This window comes from Pteropus medius, unplaced genomic scaffold (genome assembly GCF_902729225.1).
Source record: "Pteropus medius unplaced genomic scaffold, Ma_sr-lr_union100, whole genome shotgun sequence".
NCBI classification, from domain to species: domain Eukaryota; kingdom Metazoa; phylum Chordata; class Mammalia; order Chiroptera; family Pteropodidae; genus Pteropus; species Pteropus medius.
In genome coordinates this window covers 18453506-18480791 of record NW_024340849.1, presented here as the reverse complement: position 1 = coordinate 18480791, position 27286 = coordinate 18453506, and the positions used below count along the sequence as shown (strand labels likewise).

Genomic DNA, 27286 nt, shown 5'->3' with positions numbered 1-27286 from the left:
TTTAGGCTTGTTTCACTTCTAGACTGTAAGCTCCTGGCTGGAGGGAGCCATAACTTACAACCTTAATTCCCTCAGAGCTGCTGTTATAAGGCTAGATGCTTGATAAAAGATGAGACATAGAGCAGGACAGGCAGGTACCAGGAAGGCAAGAAAATCTTCTCGTTCTACATAAAGCTCATGTGAGACCACAGAACTAAAACCCTCTCTCCCGCTTCCTCTTCCACCCCCTAAAACAGATCATTTTGTACTGCAACAGAAAAACCACTAGGAGTGTGGGTGACACGCACTGTTACTCTGATTTCACAGTGAGACTGGGAGCAAGCTTGATCAGAGGTGGCAGAGCTGTGCAGGGGCCTCTGCCTGAAGTGTGGTTTTATCGTTAACCATGTCAGACCCATGGATTTCTAGCCTTTCCCTGACTTTCTCCAAGAAGAGAGATTCACCCGCTGTAAGTCCCTTGTCCTACTATTAAATAATTCATTCTATTAGAAAGTTCTTGATGAAACAGGTGGCTCTTTATATACTGACATGGGTCCCCAAGTTTCCGCCTGCCTTAGAATATCACTTGTCACATGCTTCCCTTGTTTCTTCTCCCCTGGCTTGATACAGTCCCAATGTTCTCGTCTCCCACTTGACAAGCCCATCATTAGCACCAAGCATACATTACATATGAAGAGGAGCTGGATTTCTCTGTTTACCTCCAAGCCTCTACACTGTGCGGCACAGGTGTGGCTGGAAGGACCTGTGGTCTCTAAGTTTCTTGCACAAGGACCCTTAACAGTTTAAGACAAATCAGGATTTCATAAAAACAAAGCTAGAATGTTCTGGTATAGACATGTTCTACCCACACAATTATGCCCACAGGGATGTAGCTTCTTGCTCATATCTGAATGAGTAATAAACATTTTATTAAATGCTTAAATGCCCAGCATTGTGCTGGGAACTTTAAATGCATCATCTCATTCATCACAACCACCTATGAAGTAAGTATGATCATTCCACTTAATAAGAGAACCTAGTCTCAGAGAGATGAGTGTACTTGCCTGAGGTCACCCAGCTAAGTAGTATGGAACCCAACACTGGAATCCAGGCCTGTCGCACAAGCCAAAGGGTTGGATCACCAGGCTTCATTTAGCTCCAACCCAGGCCACAGTTCCACAGTCTGGATTTACTTATAAGTTGGAGAGAGCTTGGAGCCGTTTTATACCAGGCATCAGATCTGGGCCCAGCCCCAGAAGGTAGGCCGTAGGATTCTGCACTACCTCTTCCTCTGCTGATATGCCTCTGCTTGGACGGCAATGCCCCACGGGTATGGGCAGTAAAGTGCTTGGCAACCACCACCTCGCGGGGCAGAGGGAGGATAGCTCTAGTCCCAACTCAACCACCCCTCAGCTGGTGACCTTGAGCAGCTCACTTCCTTCTCTGGTTTTCATTTGTGAAAGTCCATTTAAATCATGACGCGCCCATATCTACATATAAAAGTGATGTAAAGCCATGCCACAGTGCCCATTCTACTAGAAATTGCATCTTATATTTTCTACCCCAAGTTATTTCATTTAAGAAAAAAAACCCAAGATGTTGATTACAACCCATTAAACTGATTTCCTGACCCACTAATGGGTTATGAAGCAGTTTTGAGAAACACTGGACTAAGGACGGTGGTCTCAAGAAGGCTTTTTGGGACCCCAGCCAACAGAAGAGCCTGGAGCAGAGTGGAGCCTGGCCGCACGTGGCGTGGTTTGAAACCCAGTGGCGTGGCAGCTCCCCAAGGTCCTTGTCTCGTCCTTCAGTCGAACAAACTATGCCTGATCAGAACTCTGTGCTTGGAGCAGTCACTGGAAGGTAATCTAATCTGGCCAGATGACACTGCTTTGAATGCGAAACTGAACTACTGCGCCAGTGGCCCGAACCCCATTCCTTCAATCCAAAGGCTGGTGCCGGTCACTGCAGGGCAGACAGAGGAAAGGAATGCAGAGCCTTCATCTTAGAAGGACGAGCGAGGCTCACTTTGTTCAGCGTGCAGTTGGCAGCTATTTGTGTTCACGCCCTAAGGTTGAAAAATGAGATGGAGCCCCAGCCATTTTTCCAAGTGGTGGGAGGGAAGCGGTTGAAAAAGAAAGCGACAGCCTTTGGCCCTGTAGAGTAAATGGTTCTGAACAAGGCTTCAAGCTGCTGGGTTCCGAAAAGCTGCCTGGACGTGGCAGGTTAGTGGCAGTTCTTGTACTTTCCAGGTCAAATGCAAACCCCCAATTCTATCATCCCAGGCCTAACATCTGGGGACAGTTGACAGTCAAGTTCCTCCTGGGTAATTAACCACCACATATGAAATGGCTCATTAAGTGCAGTGAGGAAGCTCCAGGTAGAGATGGCAGGGAGGAGGGGCAGCCTGGACCGTGTCTCTTCCTCCCAGGTTATGGCTCCACCCACCTCCTGACACAAATGGACTTCTTAGGACAGAGAGGGAAACACCACAGGCTCTGTGTGGTGACAGTGCTCTGCTCAGCTCCAATTCATGGCAGAAGATGTTTGGCCTACGTGACACTGGTACACCGTATAATTTCATGAGAGCGAGCTGGTCACCATCCACCCCCAACTCCTATTTCCAGAGGGCATCCACAGTCTTGGCATACCTTCAAAAGATGCTGGTTGGCTCAATGGTTTATCCACAAATTCAAGTTGGATCAAAATAGCTTTTTTTTTTTAAACTCAAATTGTATTTTCTACCATAGATTTGACTGTATTTTGAAAGGTAAAGGGGTCCGCTGATAGTTGAATGGATAAACAAAATGTGGTCTATATATACAATGGACTATTATTCAGCTTTAAAAAAGACATCCTGACACATGCTACAACATGGATGAACCTTGAAGACATTATGTTAAGTGATATAAGCCAGTCACAAGAAGGCAAACACTGTAGGACTTCACTCATTTGAAGTAGTCATCAGAATCTCAGGGACAGAAAGTGTAATGGTGGTTGTCAGGGGTTAGGGGAAAGGAAGAATGTGGAGTTATTGTTAAATGGATACAGAGTTTCAGTTTTGCAAGATGAACGGATGGAGGTGATGGTTACAATATGAATGTACTTAATGCCACTGAAAAGGACACTTAAAAATGGCTACGATGATAAATATTATGTGTACTTAACCACAATAAAAAAAAATGGGGGAAAAAAAAGGTAAAGGGGATAAGGTGGGAGGTGAGTAGAGGAGAAATCCCCTTTGCACCTTTGGCTAGCTCAGCACCCAGACCCACGCCAACGTGAAATCTGAAAAGCTGCCCCAGGGGATGTCACCATTGATTCCAATCCTTTTCAGGCCAAACTGAAATTCTCAGTTCCGTCAGCATCCCACTTGGGCCCTCAGCGTTTGGGAACATTTTTGAGGATCTCCTTCCGGCTGACAGCACACAGGAGCGTTCCCTGGGCTGCACCTGGAGGGCGTGGCTGGTGGGCACGTACCTGGACGGGTAGCCCGCCGCGCTGATCCGGATCGTCTCCAGCACCCCGCACGCTCTGAGCTGCTGCACTGCTCTCTTTGGGTCAAAGCTACAAAACAATGAGACAAGCAATGAATGGCCGCCTGGCAAAGAGCTGGAACAGGAGAGGAGGAAAGACCACCTTTTCCTGCACCGAGTTACAGAGATCATCATGTACCACTGAGTACAAGGTCAGGGGAAACGCAGAGGGAAAGAGATGCTGATGGGCAGGTATGAGCCATTTCAGCCTCTCAGCAATGTGCACATCCTTATCCTCACCCGGGATACCCTTCTTCTTTGCCTATTTGAATTCTGTCCATCCTGCAAGATTCATTTTTGCCTCCTCTCCAGAGCCTTCCTTTATATTATTTCCATCTACCTGGGCACTTGTCTTAATTCAATGGCCAAAACCTACACACTTGGCACCACACTTGGCAACATTATGTGGCTCAGGAGTTAAAGGGTTTTAGGCTAGGCAGACCTGGGCTTGAATGGTGACACAGCCACTTACCAGCTGCTGTGTAATTTGGGGCAAGTAACGTAACTTCCTTGAGCCTCAGTTTCCTCATCTATAAAGTGGGGATGGTGACAGCAACCCTTGTAGAGGGTTAGTGTGAAGATGAAATGTAAATAGCCCATAAAAGCAGTTAAAACAGCACCTGGCACAACATAAGAGCATGCATATTATTAGCTATTACCAGGATGGTTGCTAAGAATCACAGAGATGAAGAACTTCATCTTCCTGTCTTTAGAGAGAGGAGACACATCTTCAACAACTCACATGCCCTACAATGCTAACTCAGCCCAGCACTGAAAACCCAGGAGTCACTCAAGCACATATACTGATGAGGATGCAGTAGGATAAGAAGTCAGACATGGGTAGGCTCTCTCAGCGTACCCACATTTGCGGAGGAGGGAGGTGTACTACGAGAAGCTGTGTACTACGACGCAGTATGTGACAAACGTGGTTAAACTTCTGAAAGAAACCAGAGAGAAGATGCTGGGGTTGACTGGGTTAATCGGGGAGTCTTCAGGGAGAAAGAATTAAGCTGAACTAGAATTAATCACGGTTTATAATTTGCTAAGACTACTGCTCCGCCCTGGGAAGTAATGAGGAAGGAATGCTCGCTGTGTCCTGGCTGCTCTGCAGCTCGGCTGCAGCCATGGGCAGGCTTCGTCCCGGACACCGCAGACCGTACGGGCTCCAGCACACACCTTGGTGGGGCAGTCCAGAAAACCTTCCCGATTACCTCAGCCCCAGGGGACCCAGGGCACTTCAAGAGTGTAAGGCACGAGTGAGTGCTGACTTCTCTGCACAGTCCCAAACAAGACAGTTACCTCAGAGGAGTCAGTTTCATCTTTCTAGTACAGAAAAAAGCTCCTTAGTGGACAGGTTTTATAAGACAAAAGGAAACACATGGGCTTGCCCTGCTGGGTAAATGCAGGTGCAGGCTTCTTTACCCCTAGACCCCTGACAACCCCAGGTGTTCTTCTCCAGCACTGGGCCCACTCAGGATTCTGGAACTCTGCAGGAAAGACCCGGCCTGGGTTCTGCTACCCTGGATTCACGTCTCTCCATCAGAGACTTCCTCTCATCCTTCCGTCTCTGTATGGCCTGCTCAGCCCCTACTGCTCATTGCTCTCTCATGCTGAGTTGAACTTGGGCCAGGGACCCAGAAGTCCATCAAGGCAGATGGGGCCCTGCGATGGCCTGGGTCAGCGGGCACTCGGCAGTGGAGAAGCAGTGGGCATTTTCCAAGTGGCTGAAGACCATGAGCTGAGCTTAATTCCAGGTACACTCTGTGTTCCATGCGACTCTTGGAGTTCAGCGTCCTAGGAGACACCCACGTTCGATGCCAGGCCTGTACTCACTTTGACTTCCTCATGCGTCCCTTTGCTTACCTGCTTTGGACACCCAGCTCTTCTATGAGGTCTTCCTGATTACTCCTGCCCCCAGTCACCCATGGCACCTCGAGTGTGTAAGGCACAATTGAGCACTGAATTCTGTAGTCCTGAGCGAGGATCACTACAGAGTTAGTTTCGTGTTTTTAAGAACAGATAAAAGCTCCTTAGTGGAAAGGTCTTATGGGACAAAAGGAAACACACTTGCTGAAACTTTGCTGCGTGCCGAGCCTTTCACTTTGCCATCCCTTTTAATTTTTCTCAGGCATCCCCAGAATGCAACTCAGTTCTGGGATTCAAAGAGGTGGCAGTGATTGGTCTCATAAGACTTATGCTCCGTGGGACATTAAGGGCTGCTTGTGACATCCAGTGATCCAAGGAAGCCTTGGGAGGCAGGCTCTGCTATTTGCAGGTTCTGCTCCTCTCACCTCTAGACTGGTCAGTTGGGCCCCGAGTTAGGAATGTGGAGTGGATGCGCTTGTGCTTCGGGAGAGGTTTTCTGGGGACTGTGGGCCTCTCCCTCGAGGCACGCGCTGCACTTGCCAGCAGCAGCCGTTTTCTCCAGCCGGGCCACTGACTTCCTCCGTTTGGCACAGCTACAGGGTCAAATTCAATCCACTGCACATGGTGGGGACGGGCAGCGTGCCTGGTAAGCACTTACGACCTCTGGTCCTTTGTGGACTATGGGTCTCTCTACTTCCTCCAGGACCTCCCACTGCTCCCTTGGTGGAAAAATGAGCTGATTCTCCCTGAGAAGCCCTTCCCACCTTAAGAGGACCATTACTCTTCCCTAGCACCCCTATCTCCCCATCCTCATACCCCTGCATGTCTGTGACCACATCCTAGCTCTGTACTAGGCCCTGTCTAATGGCTGGGAAGTAGCTTGTGGAGTGTGAGCCCCCCACATTCGGTGTGGTGTAAGTTCTTTGGGGGAGGCGTGGCAGTCTTCTCTTGCAGCCCCCACACACCAGGCTGGTCCCGTGGAAGGCACTGGGCAAATAGTGTTTGAACTCAGCTATCACATTTTCCCCTGCTTCTTGATAACCTCGACATCATCATTTCCTCCCTCATATGTGCTCTTCCCCAGTGGTGAGAGAAATGAGCAAGAATGGAGAGAACTGGTCTGGCCTGAGCAATGCCACTAACACTCTTAGGCAACACACTCTTTCTGTAACTCATTGATTCAACAGGAGCTGAGAATATCTGCCCACCTATAATTCACGGGTTTGCTGTAATGATCAAACGCTACAAAAGAGAAGAATGCTATTAGAAAAAAATGAAAAGACAGTATACGAAGGAGATGCTGTCATCATCTTTCCCTGTAGAGGCATCCCAGGGGACATGTAAAGACAGCCAGCCTTCTGTATTTTAACCTTATCTCCCCAACAGTAAACTCACTGTCAACTGCATCTTGCATTCTGCCTCCCTGCACTTGTTACCTGGTAACTGGGACTGAAAACCAGCCCTTCCACTTATTAAATTTTGGAGGATCACAGTGTGCTCAAGCAACACCTGAGTCTGGACTGAAAAGTTACCAAAGACCTCCAGGGTCACACTGCACAGTTCTACGTTCCCCTCTCAATAAAACGCGCAGGTCCAGCAGAGCTGGAAGCTTGCTGGATACAGAGTGAGACTCCCATGGTGTTAGAACTAGGCTCCACCTAGCAGTCACGCACCACCTGACTGATCTGTCCACAGGCTGCAAGCTCCCCCGCTCACTCCATTAGGCTCTGCGGCACAACGCAATCACACGTCAGGACCTGACGTGCTCACGACTGCCCGCGTCCGAGACCAGTGGACTGGCCATCAGGAAACCTGGCCAGTTCTTCTGACCAGCCATCCCAGATGACCACACGCACTCCGGGCCACCTCCTTCCCGGACACTTATTCATCCTCTCACCTCTCTGCTCCTGCAGCACTTTTACGGACCCACTGACAGTCACTGCTACGTCGTCATCAGTCATTTGTGACTGGCAACTCCTTAAGGATGAGGGACACAGCTTACTCATTGTCATTCCATCTGTCCTAACCCAATGCCTAGTGAGGAGCAGGTATAATAGATGTTTTTCTGTTTTTGTTTTTTTTTTAGGCAAGGCAACCCTTGGTTGACCTCACAGACTCAAGGACCTTTTCAGCTTACAATCCCTTCTTTTTTATTTTTTATGCCTATAGCACCTGGTCTTCTTAGGTGGTCTCTCATCCAAGTACTAACCAGGCCCGACCCTGCTTAGCTTCTGAGATCAGACGGGATCAGGCTCGTGCAGGGTAGCGTGGCCATAGACAATGGATGTTTTTTAAATAAAGGAAGAAGCAGAGGGGAAAAGACTTGTATACAAGAGATGCTACAGCGCAGGACAGTGGTTCTCTGCTGTGGCAACTTTGTCCTCCAAAGAACAGTTGGCAATGTCTTAAAACATTGTTAGCTGTCACAACGGTGGGGATGCTACTGTCATCAAATGCGCAGAGGCCAGGGATACTAAGTTTCCTACAAGGCACGGAACAGCCCCACAACAAAGAATTACCTGGCCCAACACATCGACAGTGCCAAGGCTGGGAAGCCCGGCTGTGGTGGGTGCCAGGAGGGACATGACGCCTTCCTTCCAGGATAACATATAAATGTTTACACTTCTCACAAATAATCCCCATTATCTCCTTGAATTCTTTCATCGAGATAATTATTTTTGTTAACCACAATTAACAGATGAAGAAATGAAGCAGTAAAGGACTAGCCTGTGATTAGCCCAACACTTGGTGGCAGAGCCTGGACTAGAATCCAGGTTTTCTGAGCTGGCTCAGTATTCTCCCCTCTTTCTTTACTGGGAGGAAGATTTGGTCCTGAAGGCAGAGGAAGGTCTTAGAAAAATGAGATATTAGGACCAAAAAGTCCCTTTCAAAGTCCCCAGAGTCTTCTTTTGGGGAGTGGAGGCCTAGCAAGAGAAAAGCACACGGCGGGCTCCAAGTTCCGATGACTGAACTGTCCAAGGTCACAACTGGTGGGGGCCCGAGCTCGGACCCAATGATCTCTTTCCTCTCCTGCTCCTGCCCTTCACACATAATCTACATCTTTCACACATGCTGCTCTTCTAACAGCCTCTTTTCTTCTGGAGTCAGCTGGTAAACAGATGCCACACTGGGGGGCGGGGGATCGGGAGTCCTAAGCGTGTCTCGGAAATTTGAAGGGAGGGAAAAGAGTGAACAATCAGCACGCTTCACAGAGAGCTGACTCAACACTGTCTTCCCAACCTTTTCTGGCACAAGGCCCATCTGAGCGCAAGTCAAGCTTTATCAAATGACAGGAATGGCAGAAGGCAGTTCAGATATTTCAGATATTCATTCTGAGAGTCAGAGTTGCCAAAATAAATTATTTCACAGAAAGGAATTATGCAAGGGCCCCAAAGCACGTCAGAAAGACGGAAAGAACGTGCTTTTAAAAAATTTTAAATTATCTCTCTTCTGGCCAGAGGACATAGCATGCTAGAGGTTTGGGGTAAGGGAAGAAGAGGCCGTAGAGATGAAAGACTATTCCAAAGGCTCAGGGTAGCAGTATTCCAGGCAAGAAATGAAGAGTCTAAAACAAGGTGATTACAGAAGGAAGAGAAAAGAGAGACCATTGTGAGACATTTTCAAGGAGACTCCATGGGACTGACAATGACTGGACACTGGGGAGGAAGGAAGAACGAAGAATCCAGTGTGGGAGCCGCTAGCCACCTATGGGTGTTTGAATGTAACTGAAATGAAATTAAGAACTTAGTTTCTCGATCAGACTAGCCACAATTCCAAGCACTCAGTAGCCACGCGCGACTAGCAGTCATCGCGCTGGACCATGCGGATTATACGACAGTTCCATCGTCACCCAAAGTTCTGCTGAACAGCACAATTCCAGCGTGACCCTCAGGTTTCTAGTTTGGTGGGTGGATGAGCTGTCAGGAAATGGTTATGCCATTTACTCCAACACAGACCAAATCCAGAGGAACTATTTTGGGGTGAGGAGGTGAGGAGTCTGGTTTCAGACGGGTAGAATGGGAGGTGGCCAGTGAAGTTGCAGCTGGCCTACAAAAATAATGGTCTGGAATTTGGCAGAAACCAGAGACAGACAAAAATATTTAAGCATCACTGCTATGTAGATTTGGGTGAAATCATGTAAGTATGTATAGAATTGGAAGAAAGTTTTCAGGGTAGGGGTAGAGGTAGCATTTGGATCAGAGTGGGCTGAGGGGTGAGGGGAAGTGAGCAAGTGTGGGGGACTCTGGAAGCTGGGCAGTAGAGGGGATGTGAGGAACAGGACCACTCAGCACATCATTTGAGGTCAAGTTTCCTTACAGCAGGAAGCCTTCCCTGACCACTGCAGCGATCCTCCCCTGTCTGTATTGACCACGTTCTGCGAGATGCGCTCACGTCTGCATTAGCAGCACAATTTTATGTGGTTCTCTACTGGATTCGAGTGTGCGCTATCCTCAGCACCACTGCAAGCAACATAGGATGGGGGAACTGTATCTTCTCAGCCTCGTGAATCCTCCTGGGCAGCAGACAGGTGGCCTTGGTAAATGTCTGTGGGCTTGTATTTGGCACATAAACCATTCGGGGAGGATAAGACCAACTATTCATCCTGCTGAAGACTGCGGGCCCCTGTGAGGCTGTGCCTGCCCCTTCTCTCTACCCCCTGAACTCCTAAGGAGGCATGAAGATGCTTCTCTGCCCTGACTCCGGCCATGAAGAGCCAGGCCGACGCCTGCACACACTTACTGGAAGGGGAGCTTCTCGTCGTTGGGCTTGATACATCGGACGTAGTAAGGCGTAGTGGCATTCAAGGTCTCCATGAGCAGGTGCAGGGAGGTGCGGAACTGGGGAAACAAAAGTCGTGCCTGGTTTTACTCGTTTATCTTTAACAGTTTGTGGACGTTTAACAAAGAAATGCCCACAGACTGGTGGTAACAGTTGTTACTGGTACTGTTTTTGATTATTGTGGTTAATCCAGAAGGATGGGCAGCCACGCAGAGACCCGGGGTCCGATTCCAGCTTTGACACGCCTGCCTTGCTGGATGACCAAAAATCAAGTCCTTCCTGTATTCTGGCCTTAGGAGTCCTCACACCAAGTGAGGAGAGACCACCCCCTAACGTGTCTAAGTGTTGGAGCAAAGGTGATGCAAGGCAAGTATGTACTACGAGAGATGACCACTGTGCCTGGAGGCCTGCTGCTCCTAAACCCGAGGCCCTGGAGGCTGCGCATCCGGTGCCCGGGCACCTGGAAGTGACCGCATTTACATGAAAGGCCCATCGTAGGCAAATCCACCAAAACAGAGAGCCTAGTAGTTGCCCGGGGCTGGGCAGGCACTCTCATCTCTTCTCTTGTGAAACACTGGACATGACATTCCACAAAGACCCCACAGCAGGAGAAGTAGTCAGTTTTCTGGTCCCCAGGCTTTTTTAATTCTTCTTCCCAAACTGCAGACTTCTAGACCCTCTTGCCCCTCCCAGTAGGCACCTGTGGTGCTGCAGCATGTTCCTCCACAGGGATTAAATGCACTGTCTCGGGCTCGAGTCACTCCCTTTCTCTCTCCCGCCAGTTCCCTCTAGAGAAGGTTTCATACTTTCCTTCTTCAAACAGCACAGAAAGAAAGCTGGGTGGCCAGGACTGTAGATGTCAAGGCCACCTTGGCTTCCTTCTGACTCTGCAGCCATCCCTTATTTACAGAGGCCAGCCCTGCATATGTGCCATGGCCCACAGCCTTCTGCCACAGGCCCCAGCGCTGACCTGGTGGCCCACGGTTTTCTTGTGCTCTTTGTTGGCGACTTTCAGCTGGGGTCTGGCAGAGCGAATGTTGATCTTTGAGGACGAGCCCTTTCCAGAAGTGGTGGAGGCAGGAACAGAGTCCTTGTCATCATGAAACAAGTCAGCCACTAGTGGGAACTAGAAACAAACACAGGAAGAAAATTGAAAACAAGATCTCTTGGACTTTATATTGCTTAAACTCTTTCAAAGTAGCTTTCCGATATATACCCAAGAGAACTGGAAACATGTCAAAACTTGCACAGCGATAAACGGATTGTGGTATGTCCATACAATGGGATATTATTCAGTATAAAGGAGCAACATCCTGATACATGTTACAATGTGAATGAACCCTGGAAACACGCCAAGAGAAAGAAGGAGCCAAGAGAAAGGAGCCAGACGTGAAAAGTCATAGTGTGTGATTTCACTCACGTAAAATATCCTGGGCACGGAGGGTAGTTTAGTGGTTGCCAGGGGCTGGGGGAGGGAAAAGTGGAGTGACTGCTAATGGGTCCTCCATTTCTTTTTGGAGTAATGAAAATATTCCTGAATTAAGAGTGGTGACAGTTGTACAACTTAGTGAATATACTAAAACCCACTGAACTGTATACTTTAAAAGGGTAAATTTTTGGTGTAAGAATTATATCTCAATTCAAAGGAAGGAAGGAAAAAGTAACTTTCTCAGACAATCTTACTTAATCTTCACTTACAAAACTTCCTTTCCTTGTGGTGTGAGAGAGGTGACTGGACTGTAATAGAACTATGTTTTATTAACATTTTCCACACTTCTTATTACTGGGTCCTAGGGTTATTTAACTTCCCTGAGCCTTAATTTCTTCATCAATATAATGGGCATAAGAAGACACCTGATATACCTGGAATTGTTAAGAGACGGAACAAGATGACCTGTGTCGGTGCTTTGTGTGATGAGGGTGAAGGCCAGGCCATGCACAGGTGCTGGAGGTACAGCGAGTCCCAGCCCTCAGGACACTCAGGCCTGCCAGCATCCCTTGGGGAAGTCAATGCTGGGGCGAGACCAGTGGTGTGAGGCCTCTGGCACACACTGTCAGTGAGGAGGGAACAAAGGGTCCATTCACTGACCCGGAGGCACTTCCGATCTCAACAGCAAAGAGGCTCAGATGCTAGTGCCAAGGACTCCAGGTCTGCTCCTTCTAACCGCTCCCTGCACCTTTCTTCGACCCCTGTTAAAGGCAGTGTCTCCCCATTTCCTACCACCATGCCTGAGTGCCCTGGTCTGCCTTGGAGAGCTTGATAACCCGATCCCACTCCCTCCTCTCGGATACTACTTTGTAAAGCAAGCATGCGGGTCACTCTGCTATCCCATAAACCACCATGCCCATGGTTCCTGCCTCCACACCTTTACTCGCTGTGGTATTCTTACCTGAAACACCGCAGCCCCTTCTGTCTGCTCATGTCAAGAAGCCCACCTCTCAAGGTCCAGCCCTGCAGCCTCCACAATCTGCTTCCAGATCTCTCCAGCCATTCACGTCTGTCTCCCCCTGCTCAGCCTGTGCCACCCTGGTACCAGCTGAGGTCTGTGCTGGGCCCTGAGCCCTACGCTTGCTGAGCCTACAGCCTCTTAGCCTCCCCCTCACTGGAGGACGAGGGCCGAGGAGAGTACTAAAGGATGCGGTTGATGTAAGCATACAGAAGGGCACCTCACATATAAGCATGTAAATGATCTAGTCTTATTACTTTTATTAGGGCATATATATACAAATTAATTCCTCCTGCTTCACTCATAGGTAGTATCAGTTTACATTTTTTTCGGAGTCCAATTTTAAAGTCAAAAGTAAGTATACACCACAAGTCGGTATTTTGTTTTCTACCGCACATTAGCTACCCACATGGGTTACAAAAAAAGCTGAACAACTCTGTGTGCGCGTGCGCACACGTGTGCAAGCATGCTGGAAAGTCCCACTCTTCCCTTGCACGCCTCACTTCCGCGGACACGCCAGCCATCAGAAGCACCTTTCACCTCTCACTGCCGGCACCTGCATGCACATAAAGGCTGCGGTTCTTTTACTCCATGGTCCGGGTTGGGTTTTAAGTTCAGTCAAAAAAACACCAACTAATGATCTTAAGGCCACACTGACCATCTCTGTGAAGTGGCTCACACCCATCCTCGCTGCTGGTACTATGGGGCTGGAATAAGCTGACAATACTACATGTCACCGCTAGTAAAAGCTACCCCATTCCTGAGTAAAGCGCTCCCTGAATCCCTGCCACAGGGCCTTGTCGTCAGGCTTGGAGGGTCGCCCCAATGAGATAGTTAAGGCTGTCTCCCTGTTTCGGCTGCCAACGGGTGACCATTTTGTTCCTATTCTCAGCATCTTTGAAGTGGATCCTCTTCCTCCTCGTCTCTTCGTGCATGGCGTTTTAAAGTCATAAATATTATCTCCTCAGAGGGAAAGGTAATTAGGCTGTCTGAGGAATAAAGGCTGAGGAATAAACAAGACACAGATATGATTTTTTTTTTTAATTTGTGGCTAAAATGTGCAGGTCATCATAAAAATAATACTTACATTAGGTACTAGATTCCATGAGCTTTCAAAGAAGAGGAAGTATTAGTTCAATGACTGTCAAGACTAAATGGACTGGTTCATTCGTTCTCTCACCAATACTGATGGCCAAATATGTGACAAATACTGTCCCAGAGGCTAGGGACACAAAAATGAACAAAAACAAGCGTAGCCTCTTACACATGATGGGGTTCATGGTCTAGCATGGAAGTGAACTCTAATCAGTTAACCCCTCAACTACACAACTAAAAGCATAATGACAAGATGAGTGTCTTAAAGAAAATAAACAACAGAAAGACATACCGATAAAAGAATGACTGAATCAGGGGTCCAGGGAAGGGACAATCAGAAAAGGATTCTCTTAGGAAGGGAAGTTTAAGCTGGTGGGTAAGATGAGGCGAAGAAAAGCATGTTATCTGGTAGAATAATCGCACGTTCAGGGAACTAATAGAGCACCAGGGCAGCTACAGTAGACACAGTGGGTGCGGGGCAGAGCAGGAGGGACCAGCTCACGTAGGGCCTTGGTTGAGGATTTTAGTCTTTATTCTAAGAGCAATGTGAAGGGTTTAAACAACAAAAAAGAAAAAATGAAAAACAAAAAGCCAGGAGCTAACATTTATTGAGCACTGAGAATATACCAGGCATATACAAACTCACCCAGTTCTCCCAATAACCACATGGTATAAGTACCAGTACATCTATTTCACAGGTGGAGAAACTGAAGCTTAGGGCCCAAGATCACAGTTAAGTGGCAAAGCCAGGATTTGAACCCAGACAGCCTGGCTCCAGAGCCCAAGAAACGATATACCATGGTGAGCACCGATGACCAGCAATCCTTTTGGAAAAGATCACTCTGCCTGCAGCCCCCGAACAGGCGGAAGTCCCCCGCACATGAAGCACTGTAACAGGTGCCCCGAGGAGTCGAGAGGCCGGAAGAGCTCACGACCTAGCAGATCTCCAGGCGGTAAGGTGAAACGGCAGCCAGGGCACAGAGCAAGGGTCAGGAGACGTGACTTTTAAATGCGACTCTGCCACTTAATGAGCTGCATGACCCATGGCAAACCTTTTAACCTTAGGAGATTTCCTTTTTCTCATCTGTAAAAGTGAGGGAATTGAATCAGACGATTCCTTTAAATCTCTCATCTTTGCAGAGGCCTCCGTCCCACTGACCCACCCCTCCCCTCTCTGCAGACCTCTTTCTTCCCCGCGACTCGGCGGCTCCACCTCCCTCCAGCTCTCTCCCTACTCTCCTCACTTTTCTTTTCCAGCCCCTTTCACTGGCCCATCATCCTTCACTCCTTCACGCTGCTCTTTCCCAGAACTGCCTCCTTGCCATATACCTCTCCTAACACTCATTCCCTGGATGGTCTCCTTCATGCCTATGGCTTCAACTCCCACCTCCAAGCCTGCCTCTCCAGTCTTAATCTTCTTCCCCACCATGATGATGCATAGTTCCAACTACCTGCTCAGCGTCTTCCTCCCTCTGGGTGTTCCACTGGAAACTCTAAATTTGACGTGGCCCAAACCTCACTTACCTGCTGTCTTCCCCGATTTAAGTTAGAGAACCTGCCATCACCCTACTTCTTATCCCAATCAATCACCAAGTTCTGTCCACAGTTAAGTTCCAGCAGTCCTCTCTTAATCAACCAGAACGCTGCTGCCCTGGTTCGGGTCTACCTAAGAGCTCTCCTGGACCAACACAGTCACCTAAAACTTGAGTGCCTACCTTCAGGCACGCCCATATCCAAACACATTCTACCCAACAGCCAGAGTTTTCTCAAAATACAAACCTTATCTAGTAGCTCCTTGTTTGAAGATCCATTGGTCATTACTGTCAGGAAGCCACCACTGCACGTACTGAGAACATGGGCAGTGGTGGGAACAGAAGGGACCGGAGGAAGGGCAGTGGGGAGAGGTGAGCCCAGGCACAGGGGACTCTGTGCACTAATGCCAGACAGCCAAGACACTTGTGAGAAAGGGTCAAGTGCCCAGTCGGACTGGCACCAAGATATTTCCACAGGGAAATAACAGGAGGCTGAAGACAGGCTCATATTGTAAAGACGACACTGTGATTTAGTTTGTCGTGTTCACACAGAAAACACTGATTAAAGTATTATAATTCACACACTTTCTAAAATAGATTTCCAAATGTTTGAGGAATCTAATTTGTGGAAATCATTAATGTAGCATTTTCTGCGAAAAATCTGTTAAGTTCTATGGTCAAGAGCATGTATCAAAAGCACATGAGGAACTGTGAAATGAGATTGGACAAATAAGAGTATTTTAAAATTTAAGCCCCTTTTATCTTGTTTCAGTCAGAGAAGTATGGAGGTATGTGTGTATATACACACACATATATACATATATGCATATATATGTATATATATAAAACATAGGATTTATAACAAGAGGAGAGAATGAAAACTTCTCAAGGCAGATTTTTAACTGATGCCAGCATTGTGCTATCATTTGGGAATAGACGCAACCAAAGTTCACGCTGGAGAATTTGTATTTTAGTTAAAAAGCTATGTTCCATGGCAAGTCCCTGCTACTGAGACGGCGTGTGGAACCGGTGGGCTCTCTGGGATGGAGAGGGAGAGGAGTTTGTTGGGACTTCAACCACGGGAAGGAGCAGCAGGCTTCGTGTTCTATTCAAAATCTGTTTTACAAACTCAGGACGGAAAGACCAAGAAGTACCACGTTCAGCCTTGGGCTGTAGGCCATAGTAAAAGCCCAGGCAAGAAACACTGATTACTGCACCACTCACCCCTATCCACCCACCTGGATGAGGGGCTGGGCCAGACAGGAACCTCCTTGTCCCAAGAGGATCCCAACTATAAATAAATCCCAGTGAAAAGTAGCTACCAAGCTCTTGCTTGACTAAGGAGTCATGCAAAAGAACACGCTTCTGAGTGAGGGAAAGAAAGCTGTTTTTTCTTTAATTGACTAACTCCACTTAGGCTTTTAGAAAGCTATTGCAAAGTTTGTTTATAAGCTGACTACCGAGTAATGGAACTATTATAATTCATCTTAGGGCAGCCATAAAGAAACAACATCCACCTGGGCCTTTTTAAAAATTTCCTTCCCTTCGATCTTGAAAACACTCAAATAATACCTCGAACAAACCAAGCACTTCCCTAACTCTGTCTGTCACTTATTCAAATGTCCATAGGTACTGGCTTTGGTATTCTCTGCTATTCAAGTTTATATAGAGATTTTAAAAGCCTGAGACAAATCTATTTTAAAAGGGATTAAAAGAAGTATGAAAACACTTTCTAAAGACCATTTGGCAGTTTAAGAAAAATGTCAATTACAGCTATGCACATAGCTGTTACCTCGGAAATCACGCCTATTCATTTCTGTTTATAAGAACATAAAATGTATTTCTCTTAAAACAGACACATGAAACTAAAATAAGACAGGCTATAATAACCGTCTGATTGAGATCTCTCAGCTAGAAACTTTAAAAACTCTGTCTGGAAGAATAAAAAATACATTTTCTTTTCAATCAATTCTTTTACACGGCCGATGCTTCCCATCTGGAAAAAAAATTTCCAACTTTTAAGTAAGAAATATTTTTGCTTAAAATTAAAGGTTTTAAATGGACTTTGGAGAAAAGTCTCAACATGTCATTGCCCTGTACTGGAAAGGGGATTATGATATTGTTTTACCTACTAAAAGATTTTCTCTACCTAATAACATGTTTATTCTAAATATTGGTAGAAGCTTTTCAACTACCAGCACAAACTAATTTTAAACAGGAAGCAAATTAAACCACACACTTTTAAAAGCAAGTGGTTTATAGCATGTCAATTATACCTCAATAAATCTGCTATATAAAAAAGTTAAAAATAGAAAATAATGATACATTTTTTAGAAAACAAACATATTTGCTTAAAATGGAATGTGTGTGTCACCTGTATGGAACACACCAGTACAGAAAGCAACAGATACATACACAGATACTGTCATTCCTTGATGAGCTTAAAAGTAAGTTGCAGACAGAAAGCAGATGGGGGAGAGAGCACATCTGGACCTTGTCTGAGATACTACATTGTGCTTCTTGGACCCCAGGGGCTGTCACGGCCCAGGGTAGGCAGCTTTGGGCCAACTATAGTCTACCTGGTCTCTGGCCCATGTTGGTCTCAAGATCCCCTCTGCTGTGATGGGGCGGTGAGATGGCACTAGGAACACTGCCCAGCAAGGCCCTTACTGCCCAGCACTTCCTGACATAAACGACCCCACTGCCCGTCCCTCTGACCTACACTCAGTGCTGCCCTGGAATAGGAAATGGTCAGAGGAAAAACATTCTCCTTCTGAGATTTTATTTTTCAGACTGATAAAATATTGTTTTTTAGGATAAACAAAAACTGGGAGGGAAAATCCCCCATCCTTTAGTGTCTAAAACAAATTAGTCTGTTAATAACGAAGTTATGTTTTAAAGAGGCATTTCTTAAGTCTCTATTTATAGCTCTGTTAGCTGAGAAAGCAATTAGCTGCATTATAACCTCTTAGGCAGGGTAATGGGCTTCACTAATTGCATTCTCATCAACACCGTTTTATTTCACTGCTCTTGGTGAGAGTTCTTCAAACACCCCTTTGGCTGGTAGTCTTCCATGCTGTACTGTTTAACTACATACAATGACTCGTTAATTTCTTATCAGGGATGACACCCTCCCCGCCGCCGCCCCCACACACAGATACACACACACACGCTACAAGATCTCCCATAAAATAAAAATACTATAACTGTAAATTTACACACAAGATTTGAGATTTATCTTTGCTTAGCGAGATGAAAACCAATAAAATTAACTCCATGTCATAGGGCCTTGTATCTTTCTAGGTCTTTTCCTCCTCCTATGGAGTGAGAAACATAAACCTCAGGAATACTGTGAAAACTAACAGAGGCTCACTAATAAATGAACTTAGAAAATGCTACGACAGGTGCTGTCAGACACGTCTATCTGCTCAAACGATTTCCAGCACACTTCATATCTCTGTAGCTTGAGTCTGCATAGAAGCCAACGATCCTTGCTTTCTATCTTCTGGGATGTCTGTAATGCGCTGGAATGGTTCAGGTGGGCGAGCTGGCCCTCTTCCTGTTAGGGCCTGGCAGGCTTAGAGCCCCCTTGGTAAATATCTGCATGTCGCTGGCCACCATCGCAGCACCTCTGAGGGTTTGCTGGGATGGGGGCGGGTGGGGGCGGGGGGACTTGGCAACAAGGTCATTGGTTCTGGTGAAGGGAAAGCCAGGGTTGTGGCAGGTGAGTAGGGAAAAGTGCATTGGGTACCTCTGAAGAGCAGATCGCAGAACTGTTTTACACTCCAATTTAGCGATATATGAACTTTTGAGGTGCATACTCTTTGAACCATCAATTCCACTTTTAAAAATTCACCTGACAGATAATAATTGTACAAAGCAGCAAAAATATATGTGAAGGGCATTCACTGCAGCATTACTTGAATTTGAAAAATACCAGCAGCTGTTTAAAGAAATAGATATGTACTCATGTGGAAAGATGGCCAAGGTATAATGTAAATGAAAAATTAGAGGGGACTATGAGGGGACTATGTGTAACACAATTCATTCCGATCTTAAAAAGGTATATTGACATGCTTGTCTATTTTTATACTATGTGAATGTTTTATGAGCCTGTATTTCATTTCTAATAAAAAATCCAGTATCCCCAATCTAAAAATGATATACCCCTGTAGAGAAGAAAGCTGACAGAGCAAGTTTGAGACGGCTGTCCTTAGAAAAGACCTGCTTACAATGCTGACTGAGCCTTGGCTGGTGTCTGGGAATGTGGATTTCAACAAGGTTTTCACCAATCCCTGGGAATAGCTCACTGTGCCTAAACCATTGCAAACTACATGGTTCACACTGAATGCATGCTCTCCCCTGGGAGTGCAGAGTTATGGTGTGTGCTAGGCAAAGACTGCCTACACGACTGCCTCCGAGTAAATACCCTCAAGGCCTGGGCTCAGGTGAGCTGCCCTGGTAGACAGTTCACAGGTATCGTCACGACTCACTGTCATGGGAAACAAGCACATTCTGTGCGACTCCACTGGGAGAAGACTCTTGGAAGCTGCGCCTGTCTCCTCCGAACTGCACCCCATGCTCGTTTTCCCTGTGCTGATCTGCTTTGTAACCTTTCACCGTAATAAATCACAGCCACGAACACAGCTATATACTGAGTCCCATGAGTCCTCCTAGCAAATGATCGAACCCGGGATGTCTTGGGAACCCCCAACAAACCCCTATTATTCTTTTTATAGGACCTTCTTCTTGACCTTCACAGCATTACCAAAATTAGTAATTAAACTGTGTATATTTTTCACTAGACTGTAAGTTCCACAAGATTAACTATATGTATTTGTTACTACCATATACTGCAGAAATATCGATAGAATTAAAAATAAAAAGAATCTAGTTATGATAAAAAATGATCTGCCAGAGAGAGCTAAACTCCATATTTAATGGAAAGTACCCGACTCTCTCTTCCTACCGCTCATCTGTGCTCCTACCTAAAAGGAGAAACTTCTAAGAAGGCAGCACAGCTTCTCTGCCTGCTGAGGACACTGTCAGACTAACGGAGGTCACAGGCCTCTAAGCTTCCTAAGAAGCACATGATGGGGAAATGTGCTCCTAGTGCTCACACCATCTATTTCTACTCCCTCCCTGTGCTTGCGGCTCCTCTCCCCTCCCATCCCCTTCTTGTAAAGAATGAAATAAGTCGCAACCACCACCATGGACTAGACAGTGGGCACCTGGCAGGCTGAGAGGTTAACCCTGTGATATTCACGTTTCCCTAAAGCAAATTTGTCTCTGTGACAACCAAATCCCTTATGTTCCAGATATCCAGAGATGACACAGGGGAGGAGTCTGCCCTGGGCCCCCACATGCTGGTACTGACTCAAATCCTCCTTGAACTCCTTGCCCTGGAGCCACACGTTGAATGGGGTTTACCTGCCTTTATGTCCTCGGGTCCATTGTGCTGGGTGTTATTTTCTACATTCCATTATCTACTGCATTCATCTAAAGCTTATCACAAAGAGAAATTAAGCTGCTCTTTATAGTGTTATCAGGCCCCTGCCTGTGTCCAGTATCCTGTGGTCTGAGAGAAGCCTCCTATGTCCTGGTGGGCCCACTGCTGTCTCCTCTGAAGGGCACAAACCGGAACCCCATCTGCACCAGCGAATTGGCATCCGGGCTGGTGGTGCCCGCCCTCCCCGCTGGCTGCACGACCCCTCTCTCTTCAGTTCCGGTGTGTGCTCATCTGCCCACCCACGGCCCACTGGCATGCAAGCAACTGCGAGGAAGAATTAGACTTCTTCGTCTTTGTTCTGACATTGGGTGTGTTTAGGGCAGCACCACACATGATAGGTGCTTGATAAATATTTGTTTACATGAACCGGTACCCGTTTCCTCAACCTGTAGAATGGACACACTATTTGCTATCTTTTTGTTATGGTCATGAGAAGAAAATTAATTCTAGAGATAACAGAAAGTAACATTCCAAGACAGTAGATTTCACTGTCTCTTAAATCCCACCTTCTAGCCATTTAAGTGTTCGCTTATGGGGAGGTCCTGCAGCCTGCTGAACAGAAATTAAATGCACTGTGAATTAAATGCACGGCTCTGGCTGTGGACAGTCCTGCTCTAGTCCCCTGCTTCTCATGCTCTGTACCTTGCTGGCCTTCAGGATGTTGATCTGCTCTTCGTACACTGTGTCTCTGTTTTTCTCCAGAAAACCATCTGAAAGGTACTCCACCTGGGGCCACGGCAGGAAACAGAAACAGGAGTTAGTGCTGCACCCGACCGAGCAGCTTCCTTCAGCAGCTTCTTGAGCAGTTTCATCTCATCCACACAGTGCTTTCTGAAAACAGGTGTGAGTAAATGGGAAACCCACAGATTAAATGCAAACCGAAGGTGAGATCAGGATATACGTGGAGGGAAGTGGGTATTCATTTTGTGGAAAAACGCTGTTTTCAAGAGGAGTTCCCTCTAATAGAAGGCTTCCTTTGGGGGTTGTAAATGCAGCTTTTGGGAGACACCTGATCTCCTGAATTTGAACTTTGACAAGACCCTGGGTGACTCACATGCAGACTGAAGTCTGAGAAGCACTGGGCCGGTACGCACAGAGCAGAAATCCATGAAGGAAAATCCTAAGTATCCTCCAGTGACTGAGAAGCAGCCACCCAAAAAAGAGCTCCACTCTGTTTTCTTTTTTCTCTCAAGCTCTGGAAGACAGACTTGTGACTTTGTTACAGCTGCTAAATTCCCAGGAAAGAGACTCTTGTTGAATATTTGGTAAGCATGTAAGTACCAGCACCCACTGGGGTTCTGCCGTGCCGTGACAGGTTGGCACACTAGAAAGATGGCGTAGGAAGGGAAGAAAGGGTGGGAGGTGACCTTAACTAAGAGACTTCAGCCTGCTTGAATTCAAACGGGACAGCTCCCTCATAGCCCAGACACCCTAAGTCTGCCTAGGGCGGGGCTAATGGAGCCCCAAATCCCACAGCGGGGAGACCCACCTTGTCCGCGAAGTGCACGACAATGAAGGCCGTGTTGGACATGCGGGGTTTCTGGAAGTGCTGGCTGCCGGAGTGCCGGTCATAGAGCTTTTGAGCCCAATTCTGGTCAGTTCCTTTGGGGACCTGCAGAACCACAAAACCAGGTGCTTTGTGAAGAGGAAAAAGGGAGCCAAGAGTTGAGGCAGAAGGATGCAGTCCATCGGTACGCTGACCTCACGAGGCTGGATTCAGCTCTCAGACTTGGACTCTAAGTGGACGTGGCAAATGAGATTCCACCATGGACACTTAGGGTCCTGCCATGCCATGCTCCCCGCACACCATGGGGTTGGTTCCCATGGCGTCCACAGGAGTGTGCTGAGCTTGAGAGAACCTGCTGGTTGGCAGATGCTGGAAGGGTTGGAAAAGATGTGGGTGGAGGCCAAGGTCACGGGAGCAGAGTCACGGCACATGGAACAAATCTGAAGACCTTCCTCCTTCGCGTCAGGTCAGTGATTTGTTTCACGAACACGGCACGCCCACCTCCAGTGCCACGCTCCCGCTCACTCGGGCTGGACTCCTGCAGCAGGAAGCTCGCGTGCGCTCGCCCTCAGCTCATCTCACATACCACTGGCGAGGCTCGGCTCAAGTCTGTCCTTCTCTCTGAAGCCTTTCCTGACCACTCTTGATCTCACTCTGAAATTCCTCATGACTAAGCTCTCACACATACACTACCTAATGCTGCTCGTCACTGGTTTTTGTGTATCGTAACCACAAACTGTAAGTTTGTTGGGTTCGAGGGCTGGGCCTTACTGTTTATTCCTGCCCCGCAAAGAACTGAGAACTGGGTTCTAGTCAGTAGCTAGAGACTGAACTATGCAATACTCATCTCTTAATATATTAAGAATTCTGAAGAGCGGCCCCTTTCACTCACATCTGGAGATGGCTTCAAAAATGAAAAAGTATCATCTTGCTTTACAACCACACAGAGTCACTGTGACCACCATTCAAATGCTCAAGGATGATGGTGACTCTTCTGATGGGAAGGAGCTCCTTCCTGTCACGCCTGAACAGCACAGCACACATGCATTCCTCAGTTATGGGTCACGAACTGACTTACCTTTCATGAGTTTAGATTGTACATTTGGATCAGGCAGGGTCGAAGGTGACCCTTGCACTAGCTTTTTAAAAAGAGCTTTGTTTAGTAAATCAACAACATCTGTGCCATAAGAAAAATGCTTACAGTTGAGAACAAATTTCTCAAATACTTTGTAAGCAAACAGATTTTTCTCAGTATTCAATTTGGTATACCTAGTATTGAATATCCAGTGCTAAGTGCCATAGGAACTTCAAGAAAAGAAAACCTCTCAAAGGAAGCTATTGTGTTGGGCAGAAAAAGTAAAATATATCTAATTCAGCATTTTTATATATACCGTTTTATCTTTGTCTCCAAGCATCCTGTGTTTAGAAACCCCAGGCATGGGAGAAGGAAGGGGTCAGCCTGAGCAGGCTGTCAGGTGATGATGACTGAGGATGGGAATGCAATGGACCCAAGACTGGCAGAACTGGGGCAGACAGACCAAGAAGAGCAGGACTGTGGAGAAGCCCCTCCTAGGTCAACACTTACGTTTGCTGGTATCAAAATCATCTCGTCTTGACAATGAAATCAGACTTCTGTTAGAAGAGTCCATAATCCCACATATTCCCTAATTCAGACTGGCATGAATCAATGAGGAAGGTCATGTGTGTACATATTTCATGATGAGGGGTCAGTCTCTCCTCTCACCACCCCCCGCTTTCCCCACCATCCTCAACTAAAAATAAGGGCCAGTAAGAATTGGCAACTGAGATTCTCAGCCAATACTAACAGTGAATGCCCACAGTGCTTATTATTTGCTAGACAGTTTTCTATATATTTTAGATGTATTGACTCATTTAATCCTCACAATAATCCTATGAGCTAGGCACTATGTTTATCCATATTTGACAGACCAAGAAGCTGAGACAGAGAGGTTAGGCAACTTGCCCAAGGACACAGAGCTGGGAACCAGCAGAGCTGTGGTTCAAATCAGGACAAGCTTCTCTGGAGCACATGCTCCTCGCTACTATACTCTCCTGCCTGACGACGGTTTTAAAGGTAGTTAGGAAGGCAGCGTCAGGTGGAAAGTACTTATTCCTAAAAATCTTTCCATAAAAGTAGATTCAAAACAGGCACTGGATAAGAAAAGCAAATCTTGTAATTTGTTAAAATCTAGATCATGGCTATCAGTACCTCTGGAAGATGCAGTGAATCCAATCCTTTAAAAAAAGAATGTATAAGAGGCTTCATTCAAGCATCTACACTCTTCTCTCAAGTCACGTGAAGAGGGCGCTGGGCCAGGAGCCCTAATCTGGGCAAGGCTGTCCCTCAGAGGCCTTATCCCCCTGACCTGCTGTGTTGGCCACTGGTCACATCAAAAACTAAAGGTTCTACCTTTATGAAACGTCCAGAATAGGCAAATCTATAGAGGCAGGAAGTAGATTACCGGTTGCCTGGGCTGTGGGGGGGATGAGGAGCAACGGCTCGTAGGGCTGAAAATGTTCTGCAGCTGACTGCAGAGGTGCGGTGATGGCTGCACAGCGCTGAGGGCACCAAATTCACGGACTTGTATTTTCAACAGCCGAATTGTACGGTCTGTTAATTACATCTCATACAGCTGTTGAAAACACATTAAACCTGATTTTACTCTTTGCTATTAAAATAAAATAGAAAAAATAGCGGGGGCAGAGGAGTTAAAGTCCCCGGGCTCACTGAGCGCCTCTTCCTGAACAGCCCGGGGCCCAGGACAACTTTTCACCAGCTTTTCTTTGCATCCCTGGGCAGACACTGTGCTCTCGCAGCCAGGCTGCCATCACAGGCCTGGGACATCGCCTGCCCGACGAGAGATGACTGGTAAGGACCTCAGAGCCAGTTATTCCATCTCTGCTTCCTGTCCCCGTCTTCCTGGGGCACGGCCGCCAACAACTGCCTCCCTAGTCACTTACTCGCGATCTTGTTCCATCCCACACCGCTGTGGGCCCCCTGATGCCGCCACCATTGCTGACCTCTCAAGTGACCAGGCCACCATCAACACCTTGGGACCCTCCCTGCCATCACAGAAGCCTGGCTGGGCCCCCAGGACTCTGCTGTCCTAACAGCTCTCTGGATGGCAATGGCTCCTTTCTCCCCACTGGGCAGCCATCCCCAGGGCCAGTTCTGGGCCTTTACTTTACCACCTTCATGAAACACCCCTCTGTGTGCTCAGCGAAACAATTCTAAACCAATCCAGGTACAAATCTGTCCTCTCCCATATCTGGGTGGCTGGCTACGACTACACCTCAACTCCTCCTCCCTTAATCGAGTCCTTCTGAAAACTTAGCATCATTTAGTATTCCTGCCAAAAAAAATAATCAAATTCCACTGAGAATCACCTCTGTGGATTCAGACACTGCATCCCGATCTAAGCTAGGAGTTGGCCTTGGCAATAGCTATATCTCAATTTATGGTTTCTGACCTCAGCGAACAAATCAAGGCACTCTGCTACTTCTCTTCCCTATTCAAGGACAGCCATTCCCCTCTTCCTCCATTCTCCTCAAGCTTCTAACCCTGCCTGCCACCTCTAAGCAGATGCCTCATTTCCTCCCTCATAAGGAAATAGAGGTTGTCAGGAACCCTCAAATTCCTATTCTACGTCCAGATGCACATCTGCATCCAGTGGCTACCCCTCCGAACCTCCTCACGGGAAGAGGTGCTTCTCCTCCCAGCCAGCGTCCCATCCACCCACCCCGCTGCTTCCTGGGGACCAGGATCCGCCCATCCTCCCTCTCTCCCTGAATCCTCAGTTGATCGCTCCCCCACCTTTCCTCTCTCCCACCTCCTCCTTTTCACAGCCAAGCCTCCACAGGGAATTCCAACTTGCCACCACCACTGCCTCACCTCCTAGTCTCTCCTCAGGTAACTGAAGTTAGGCTTCCGCTCGGACAACTCCCTAGAAACTGCTCTAAGCCACGACTCACTGTGAAATGCAGTGGCCTGCAGACCCTCAGCACTGAGCTCCTCCCTGAGCCCCTCTCCCCTCTTCAAGCCCTAGTCCTCTTCCACCCAGATGACCGAAATGCAGTCCAGGCTCTCTCTCCGACTTCGCTTTCACACAGTTACGAGAGAGATCTATTGGAAAATGACTTGCATCTGATCACATCACTCCCCCGCTTCATGCTCTTCAGTCCCCAAAGCCTTCTGATTCAAGTCCAAACGCCAGATCCTCCTAGCCTCAGACGCTTACTGCTCCCCACCCTCACCTGCCACGACCACGGGCTCTGGACAAATCAGACCATGTCAGGTTTTGCATAAGTGACATTCCCCTTGCCCAGGACACCCCTTCATTCATGTCTTCTCTGCTCAAACAGCCTTTTTGGGGACATTCTTTTTTTCTCAGCCATCTCCTCCTGTTTCCATTTCCCTAACATCACAGGTGATGATTCCAGTGCTTGCCTGGCCCCCAGGGAAGAGTGTCAAAGGGCAGCGGGTCAGTCGCTTACGCAGGACACAGGGTTTGTTGGGCAGATGAGTGAAGAGACGTAGAATGAGGCCACTCCACCTCCCTCCATCACAGATCTCTAACCTGCTCACAGATGTGCTAGACAAGGAGACCTCTGGGGCTACGTCTTAAAACACCACGAATCCCTGCTCTTAATACAGAGTAAGCTCTCCTGAGAGCAGGCTGGGCCCAGGTAAGGACACAGAAGGGCATTCGCCTCTCCACTGTCTCGAGCCTTTCACTCTACTGCAGCAAGAACGAGATCTCAACTCAGAAGGTCCGCCCAGTCGGCAATCAAAACAAAAGAATACCAGTCACACGGGGTGGAACTTGCCTCCCCACACCCCGCCCCACGGAAGCCTGCCTTTGTGGGCCCCTAACACCCTCTCTCTGACCTCAGAGGTGTCGGGGTATCATTTTCAGAAAATTCCTGCTAAAATGCAAATATGTCACTTATGAGGAACGTGCTCTGCCCTCTCATCTCTTACCAGCCCCGGCACATTTGTTCCTCCAACAGGGAGG

The 27286-nt window shown here is 47.5% G+C and overlaps 1 protein-coding gene and 1 pseudogene across 7 annotated transcripts in view; both read right to left on the bottom strand.

The window, feature by feature from the left end:
* Positions 1-27286, bottom strand: part of MYO5B (myosin VB) — a 308110-nt gene that overhangs the window by 76249 nt on the left and 204575 nt on the right. For all 7 annotated transcript variants that reach the window (XM_039841649.1, XM_039841646.1, XM_039841647.1 and 4 more), the window contains 5 exons: positions 22233-22355; positions 21386-21469; positions 11131-11286; positions 10122-10219; positions 3460-3546 (listed from right to left, as the gene is read on the bottom strand). In XM_039841649.1, the coding sequence (XP_039697583.1) occupies positions 3460-3546; positions 10122-10219; positions 11131-11286; positions 21386-21469; positions 22233-22355 (548 nt within the window). The remainder of the gene's footprint in view (positions 1-3459; positions 3547-10121; positions 10220-11130; positions 11287-21385; positions 21470-22232; positions 22356-27286) is intronic.
* Positions 7542-7660, bottom strand: LOC120589514 (uncharacterized; annotated as a pseudogene).